A 9,324-nucleotide genomic window follows, 5' to 3' on the forward strand; every position below is an offset into this window, starting at 1 on the left:
ATCTTTCAGTACCTTCATGATGCTCAGTGACATGTTGCTGATGTCTGAGGTGGGCGGATCTTTCAGTACCTTCATGATGCTCAGTGACATGTTGCTGATGTAGAAGGTAGGTTTGTTTCCCTGCCCACATCCCTGCTTTTTTCTGCAGGCAGGCTACGAACGGGTGAATTTGATAGAGAAAAATCCCATAAACCCACAATGGACTTTTTTATTTTTTCTTTTCTTTTCCTTCACTGGACCAGGAATGGGTGGACCAGGAGAAACCCTGTTTTTCCTTTTTTAAGTTCATCCATTTATAGCTTATAGCTGGGGATTCCTAACTGTTTAGCAGAAGGATTAATTGGCAGCAATCATAGAAAGAGCCTCTGAGAAATAAATGCAGCCCTGTACACTGTGCTTATAGCCTCCATTTACTACTTCTAATACCATCATAACAGAGAGGTGTATGTTCTCTCTGGGCAAGGCTGTTAAAGATGGAATATGCTTTGTTCACTACAGGTATGTTAGGGTATGGTCATATCACTGACTATGAAGACCAGCTTCAACGCAGCATGCACATTACATATCTGAGTGTAAGGTTGGCCACAATGCTTGAGGTCGTGTTTGAAAAGGTCTTCATCTGGCTCTACAACCTAGACATCAGAGACACAGACATCCACAGCCATCATGAGGTCAGACAGATGGAGATGAAGAATGCAGGAGAGGGAACACAAATCCAACCTGGTGAAATGAACAAAGACCCTTCTGGAAGAGACATAAGATCAGTGCTGACCGTTGGCTGTGCAGGAATTGGCAAAACTTTCCTCGTACAAAAGTTTTTGTCTGACTGGGCCAAAAAATGTTTCCCCCACGATCCACACCTCGTGTTCCCGCTCAAGTTCCGCCAGTTAAATCTGCTCAAGGGACAGAACTTTACTTTGGCACAGCTAATACACAAATGCATCAAGGAAACCAGAAGTATTGACGAAGATATTCTTAATGAAATCTTTAACGAATTGCAGAAGTCAGGAGACTACAGCAACAGCCCCTTCAAAGTCATGATTGTTATGGATGGATATGATGAACATAATTTTCAGTTCGATTTCAAAACTGATTTTGGACTCATGAATGTGGTGGATTCGTACCCAGTGGAACGTCTGCTTGTAAACCTCATCAAGGGAGAGCTGCTCCCCTCTGCTCACATCTGGATAACCTCACGACCTGCAGCAGCCAAACAGATTCCTAAGGAGTTTGTAAACAGGATGACAGAAGTACGAGGCTTCATCACAGATGACCAGAAGAAGGAGTTCTTCAAGAAGAGCTTCAGTGATGAGAACCAGGCCACCTCAATCTACTCACACATCAAGAAATCAACGATCTTCCACACCATGTGTGAAATCCCAGTCTTCTGTTGGTTCCTTGCTAGAGTTGTGCAGAACATGGGCACGACAGACAGGCTGCCCAAAACCCTGACTGAGGTGTACCGCTACTTCCTGATAGGTGAGATACTGCGAGAGACGATGAAGCATCCTTCACTAGGCAGGGCAGACAAAGAGAAGCTCATAAAGGATGCAAGAGAAGTTCTTCTGAGGCTGGGCAGGCTGGCGTTTGACCAACTGGACAAAGGCAACATAATTTTCTATGAGAAAGACCTGAAAGCGTGTGGTCTTGACGTGAACAAGGACTTGCTGATCTCAGGCTTTTGCACAACCTTCTTCAGAGAAGACGAGGTGTTCCTCCTCCAAACAGTCTACTGCTTTGTTCATCTGAGCATGCAGGAGTTTCTGGCTGCAGTCTACCTGTTCCACTGTTTCACTCAGTGGGACAAGTGTCTATGGTTCCACCGTTTCACTCAGAGGACTCAGAGGAACAGGGAGGTACTGGAGACATTCCTGGGAACCAGCCATGTCAGTTCTTTGGAGGACTTCCTGAAGAGAGCCATGCAAAAAGCCCTACGGAGTGAGAATGGTCACCTGGACCTCTTCATCCGCTTCCTTCATGGTCTCTCACTGGAGTCCAACCAGAGTCTGTTAGGAGGCCTGCTGGGTCAGACAGAGAACAGTCCAAAGGAGATCCAGAAAGCCATCAACAACCTGAAGGAGATGAGCACCAATGAAGACCTCTCTCCTGACGGATGTATCAACATATTCCACTGTCTGATGGAGATGAACGACCCGTCAGTAAGTCAGGTGATCCAACAGTACCTGGAGTCAACAAGCAGAACAGGGAAGGAACTCTCTGAGACCCAGTGTTCAGCTCTGGCCTCCATGCTGCTGATGTCAGAGGAGGTTCTGGAGGAGTTGGACCTGGACAAATACAACACAGACGTGTGGGGGCGACTGAGACTGATCCCAGCCGTGAGGAACTGCACAACAGCCAGGTTAGTAGTCCTGTTAATGACAACATGACTCATTCACTCATATACTACTACATTCATTCATTACAAATTCATTCAAATAATAAACACAGACATGCACGCACGCACGCGCGCGCGCACGCACGCACATGGAATCATCACAAATTAAAAGACTGCTTGGTCTGTAATAATATATGCTAATTATATCCAATAGGCTACTAGGCTATATGATTAGTAATCTAACAATTCTAAACCAGCAGAGAGCACACCCCTGTGTTTTCTTACATAATTCTATAAGTTGGGTTGTTAGACAGAGATGCAGAGCCTAGTACTAACCTATAGTAAACCAATAAATTGCTTTGAATTTAAATGTAATGCATTTTTAGTAGCCTACATGTTTTGGGAAATTAACAGGGCTTTAATATAAATCCTTTCTATTGTGCTGAATTGTCATCAAATGCATCGTATCGCATCGCATTGTCCAGAATTGAATCGCCATCAAATCGCATTCCATGATGTATCGCTAAAGTATCGTATCGCTGGCAGTGCATCGAGATGCGTATCGAATCGGCCTCAGTGATGAGATTCACATGCCTAGTATGTACGTACGTACATACGTACGTACTTACACATATACATATATCTTAGTTTACTTCCTTGGTCTGACCTGTTTTGATCATCACTGATTTTACATTTAATCTCTCATTACAGACTTGTTGGCTTGGGCCGTGCCCTCCAGAAGGAACACATTGAAGATGTGGCTTCAGCTCTCAGTTCTAATCCGTCCCATCTGAGACACCTGGACATCAGTTACAACCACCTGGACGCTAACCTGGACCTGCTCTGCGAAGCACTGAAGAGTCCAAATTGTAGACTGGAGACTCTACGGTCAGTTATTATTTTCATCATTTATTTATTATGTGATTATGCTATTAATATTGTTGTGATGCTGTATTGGTGGAGTGTGAATAATGTTGATATCGTAATACACATATAGTAACACACTTTGACTAGAATAATGATATAAGGTACAGTGACTATACAAACTCCAACCCCTTTCATTTATTTCTCTATCTTTCTTTATTTCTTTCTTTCTTTCTTTCTTGTTACACAGACTAGTAAAGGCAGGAATAACTAAAAAATCAAAGTCTTTAATACCATCCAAGCAGACCAACACAAAAATGGTAGACGGTAAAAGTAGTCAAAAATGAAAAATCCAACAAAGGAACAGGCCAAACTTAAGGCTGAAGTTTAGCTGGCTGTGCAGGCGAGGAGAGGAAAGTTCTGGCAAACAGAGTTTGGCTTCAACTAGTATATATAATATATAAAAACATATATATAAATATATAAAATATAAAAATGTATATATATTTCTATCACAAAACCCCCCTGTAGTAACTCAGAGGACCCCCTAGGGGTCCCGGACCCCCTGTTGAAGACCCTTGCTTGCTCTACAGAATTGGCAATTGGCAAATTGACACATCATATTTTTTGCAGACCCCCATCTGAAAATACTTTCTGATAAGAGAACATGTTTGCATTTTTCAAGATTTATCAACATGTTTAAAAAAGAAATAGCCGAGAAATAGCCGATAATAAAAATAATTGTATTGTCTTTTTCTCAAGCAGATGTCCTTCTTGTGTCTGTGTGTGTCAGTTATCAGCTTCACTGTTTTCTATCCAGAATACTGTATTTTATAGCAGACAATCAGTGTTTCATTTCTCATTTAGACTGATGAACTGCTGGTTGTCAGAGAGAAGCTGTGAACTTCTGGCCTCAGCTCTCAGCTCTAATCCTCATTTGAGAGAATTAGACTTGACCTTCAATGTCTTGCCGGCGTCTGGACTGAAGAACTTCTCTGGATTGGAAACGCTCAAGTGAGTAGACTTGGTTCGTCTGTCTGTCTGATTCAGAATCATGAAAACCTAGTTTCAGTTCATGTCACATGCTACTTAAAGTATGATGAAATATGGAAAATGTTGCCATATATAGGTTGTCTATGGTGTGGTATACAAACATTTTGCGATGTTAAAGCAGACCATTCTGTGGACCTTAATGACCAAATGAATAGAAAAAACACAAATAAAAAGTATGTCATGACATCACAGGTTAATCTCTATTCCTTGAGCTTTTGGGCCTGTGGCTCCCCGGCTACAAATAGCAGATCTACAAGCTCAAATAGCAGATCTACAAGCTCAAATAGCAGATCTACAAGCTCAAATATCAGAACTACAAGCTCAAAAGCAGTTCTACAATCTCAAATAGCAGATCTACAAGCTCAAATATCAGAACTACAAGCTCAAAAGCAGATCTACAAGCTCAAATATCAGAACTACAAGCTCAAAAGCAGATCTACAAGCTCAAATACCAAATCTAACAGGAGAGGACACAGAAGGTTCCCTCTCAGTCATTTCATGGCAGTTTCTCAGCAGCACATACTGTTGCAGTTCCATTTGAGTGTCCTCAGTGTATCATTGTATGACCACAGCCTGGGAAGAAAATAGAAATAACATTACTCTGGTGCCTGGTGAAGATAATGGTAGCAGATACACTGTAGTGTCAGAGATGTTGTGTTAGACAGTCAGACATTGATGCATTGCTGTTCTACTTCCTACAGAGTGAAACATGGAGGAGAACACTGGACTAATCCTCAACTCCTTACACAAGGTGAGTGAGTGTCTGTCTGTCTGTCTGTCTGTCTGTCTGTCTGTCCCTTCCCCCCCCCCCCCCCCCCCCCCCTCTCTCTCTCTCTTAGTATTTTTAATGGTTTTTACTGTGTTGTTTTCTCATCAGATTTCCATTGTCTCACTCTGGACCCAAACACAGCAAGCAGAACACTCTGTCTGTCTGACGACAACAAGAATGTCACATGGTCACCGGAGCTTCAGTCATACTGTGATCATCGTGACAGATTTGATGATAAGTGTAATCAGGTTCTGTGTACAGAAGGTCTGTCTGGACGCTGTTACCTGTGGGAGGTAGAGTGTAGTGGAGGGGTTCTGATAGGAGTGGCTTACAAACCAATCAGCTGGAGAGGAGAGGGTAGTTGGCTTGGATTCAATGATCGGTCCTGGAGTTTGGAGTGTTGTGGAGGCTGTTACTCTGTCATTCACAATAGTAGGACCACTTACCTCCCTGTTGGTCTCTCTGACTCCGACAGAGTGGCAGTGTATCTAGACTGCCCTGCAGGGACTCTGTCCTTCTATGATGTGTCCTCTGACTCACTGAGACACCTTTACACCTTCCAGACCACATTCACTGAACCTCTCTACCCTGGGTTTAGGGTTTCTGCCGACTCCTCTGTGTGTCTTTGTGAGGGCAGATAATGTCTCTGATGAGATGACACAACCATGCGGTTGTTATGGAGGCAGGGGTGGACTGGCCACAGGACGTACCGGTCATATTACCGGTGGGCTGCGACCGTTTTTTTGACAGGCAGGCGAAGTGAGTGACAAATAAACCCTCTTCTATCTTGAATCCTTTTGCCAGCATCATTCTTGTGAGAGCAACAAAGGGTTGTGTAGTTGTCTGTTGGTTTGTATCAGTTATGTTGTTCTGTAAAAGTGGTGGTATTAGGGCTTGCATAACCTAACCCACAGAAGACAGTTGACTGTCGCAAGCGACAAAATAAGCTACGGCTTGTTGTTGTTGTTGTTACGCTGCTGCTGCTCGTGAACAGTAAAGATACCAAGGATTGGAGTGTTATGCTACACAACACGGAAGTAACACAGCAGTTTACCAGTAAGACGCCCTGAGGGCGAGGTCGCGTGCACGTATCCGCCTGGGTGACGGCAGACTGCTGGGCGAACGCTGGTGCTTTGGCATGGGGGGGGGGTCAGATCAACATATGGAATGAATTCTGTACTGGCCATATATTGAGCGTGTCTTGAGTGTACAGGGTTTGATGATGTCAGATATATGGAATGTCAGAACAGGTCAGCTCCAAGTATGGAGATCTAAGGGTGGCAGCGGGGGCAGTGTCTTGAGTGTACACAGGGTTTGATGAGGGGCCTTAATTTTCGGGCCTGTTGAGAACTCTAGTTTTCTCTGGCTGCCGGGCCATATATGGTGATGCCTGGGGTGACAAACCAACCAAACAACACACTGACGGGAAATGCAGGATTTCATTTAATGTGACCTGCGGTGGGAATGAGTGGGATTCCCTTCTCGTGTACCAGTTGGTCATGTCACAACGCATTGCAATGTGACCTTTTTTCCGAAAAAAAAGCTTACAAATTCCATTTACTTTTGTAAAAGGTTAACTTTATATTTGTGTATTTTTGTTCTTTTTTCATCATTGTAGTTGATTGACAACCTGTTGTTCTTTTCCCCTCCATTTTCTTCGTCTCTTTTGTACAAAATAAAACCTGATTTTTAATTATTTGATGATTCAACAAATAAAATGATTCAAACTTTAATAAATATGTTTTCTGTAAAAGCTGATGATTATTTTTATTATATCAGGGTTTTTTTCCAATTATGTCAGTTTTTATATATTATGTCCATTTTTGAGCGGTGCCTCCGCTCCATTACGGAGCTATGTCCGTCCATCCGTATGTCCGTATGTATGTCCGAGCATGGAAAGCTGCAACACCTAAAGTGGCCGGTACAGTACAGCCAGGGCTCCAGCGTGCGACCTATTAGTGCTTGCCCGTTCCATTGATTGAAAACATTGGACGTTCGCCTGACGCCCAGTGTTCAAAGAACGATCGCCTTCAGACTTGGATGGTCAGAGCGGCGCGATTACATACAAAGTCAATTCAAAGACGAGAATTGCGCAAACGGGCGCGGCGCGACATGCCGCGGTACAAACTGGACGAACCGAGGCGAATATATATTCAGGTCTGAACGTAGCTTATCCGACACAAATTAACTAATCTTTCTCAGCTGTACAATTTCACTGGAGCGCGCAGCGCGCATATCTAACTGCATGATGATCAGTCATGATCTACACAGACAGCCGACTCCCGACCCAAACACTGAGTGAAACTTAGTAAACGTGTTGTTTGATTAAACATGTGCCACGAAATGTGCCACGAAAAATAGCTTCCAAAGCTTGTTATGTTTGCATCGAGGAGGTAGCCTATGTGTCCATACCATACGTCCATACATGATGATCGGCCAACAAAATACATTAATCTCCCTCCCAGTGAGTGAAGAGCACTGATGCCTGATTTATTCTTCGTGTTCCGTGCTGAAAATAGCTGATCTACAAGCTCACAACGCGTCGCGGACGGCGCGTTGTGAGCTTGTAGATCAGCTATTTTCAGCACGCGGAGATATGCAGGCTCTGAGAGCATTCAGAAACTTTTGCCTTCACAATAAAAGCATGCAGCTTTCACAAGTTGGCCCATAAAGACAAGGAAAAGGATTAAGAATTCGGTGGCATTTCACATTGCAAAAGATTTTTTCCAAAATGTAAAAATATTATAATAAGGAATTAATTTGGATAATGGTAATGGAGATATTGTACAAATTGTCACTTTATTAATCCCAAAGGTTTGGACTGCATTTAATTTTCAACACAAAACCTTAAACTGACTTTCTGTGTGTGGAATATAAATATTGCCTTTATTGACTGAGTGACTTTGTGTTGGGTTGAAACCATCTACAGTGTTTTGAAGTATAACCAGGTAGGTTGCTGTTTTTTACACAGTGACCTTTGTAGGGGTTTTATGATTCAAACCTTTAATGGTGGAAACCACTACATAAATAAATGGCGCCCGATGTGGGGGCATGATAAGGTCATGTATTAATGCCACGCTATACAAAGAAAAAAATGGTGCTACCTAATTTGTGTACCAAATGAAAAGGTAGGTGGCACCAGTGCACCAGTCTGGAGCCCTGCCTGGCCAATGCCCTCAGTAACCAGGTCCGCTCCCCTGTGCCGGTCCAGTCCCCGTGCCCACCCTCACAACAGAAACCCCAGCAGCAGAGAGAATTAAATCACTGTATAAACTTGTTAAAGACCCATTTCTTACTTATATACCATATTGTTAAAACTGTGTGCAACAGATGAGTTACTCAATTATTTTAATTGTCTATAGGCCTACATAACTTAGTGAGCCAAACATCTGAGGAAGAGAACTTTAACAAACACTCATAGTGTGAATGGCTATTTCCAATAGAAATTTTTTGATTATATCAAAGTGCTATAAACATTACATTTTACCCCTTCAGGCCGGGAACCCATTTTGGGGTTCTGTACGGTATGTACAGTATTCAAAAATGTAATAAAAATAAAAAAGATGCTGCTATATAAATAGTTTTTCAGAAAAAGTCAGGATTTAGAGGCTTTTTTACAATCGGCCTCAGGCCTAAATAGGTTTTAATCTAATATAGGCTACACTACATTCATGTAATTGAGAAGACCATAAAAACAAAACAGCCTACTTGAGTGTTGCTGTAGAGAATATTTAGTTTGTGCAAGATTATTGTGATATTAAATAACACAGCACGGTCATGACAATTTATAGCGTTGGTGGTGCACAGCTTGAAGCTGTAATATGAATCTACCTAACTAATCCTTCTCGGAATCCTGCTTTGGCCAGTCACCACAGAGTCAGACAGGTGGCATATACAGGTAGGTGGATTCCTGCCTTCCACAGGTCAGGTGTAGGGCTATCTCTGGTCCATAGCTCTAATGCCTTAGGGCTATGGACCAGAGCTAGTGTAGGGCCTACTATGTGTGAATGTTGACTATCCTCATTCTAATAGATATCATTCCTAAGTTTTCAGTTAATTGTGTTAGGCAACTTAGGCTACATCATACATGAAGCCCATCAGTTTCAGAAGAGCCTTCGTGTATGGGATCCATGCTTTATATTCAGCTACATCAGCAGCATCTTATTTCTTTCAGCACAGCCAGATAACCTACACCCCTCCAAGTAATCTCCGGTTTTGGGAATGTCCTTCGAGGGTTTAGCGTTTAGTCATGACACTGTTAGGTCATGGCAGTAGAAATCATATAGCTAATAATAATATAAAT

The 9,324-nt window shown here is 42.7% G+C and overlaps 1 protein-coding gene across 1 annotated transcript; it reads left to right on the forward strand.

Moving 5' to 3' along the window:
• Positions 1-509: 509 nt before the first annotated feature.
• LOC306916504 (protein NLRC3-like) lies at positions 510-6,519 on the forward strand. The gene is made up of 5 exons (XM_079494393.1): positions 510-2,359; positions 3,047-3,223; positions 4,067-4,213; positions 4,954-5,003; positions 5,130-6,519. Exons 1-5 carry the CDS (start codon positions 552-554, stop codon positions 5,660-5,662), a joined length of 2,715 nt encoding a protein of 904 aa, XP_079350519.1. The 5' UTR covers positions 510-551; the 3' UTR covers positions 5,663-6,519.
• Positions 6,520-9,324: the final 2,805 nt, after the last annotated feature.

This window comes from Electrona antarctica, assembly GCF_951216825.1.
Source record: "Electrona antarctica genome assembly, chromosome: 23".
Taxonomy (NCBI): domain Eukaryota; kingdom Metazoa; phylum Chordata; class Actinopteri; order Myctophiformes; family Myctophidae; genus Electrona; species Electrona antarctica.

What these genes read in the sequence shown, in the direction of transcription:
- LOC306916504 (XM_079494393.1), top strand. Translation starts at nt 552, where the DNA reads ATGCACATTACATATCTGAGTGTAAGGTTGGCCACAATGCTTGAGGTC. An exon ending in AGGAACTGCACAACAGCCAG is followed by an intron (nt 2,360 to 3,046) that starts GTTAGTAGTCCT and finishes CTCTCATTACAG; the next exon opens with ACTTGTTGGCTTGGGCCGTG. An exon ending in TGTAGACTGGAGACTCTACG is followed by an intron (nt 3,224 to 4,066) that starts GTCAGTTATTAT and finishes TTTCTCATTTAG; the next exon opens with ACTGATGAACTGCTGGTTGT.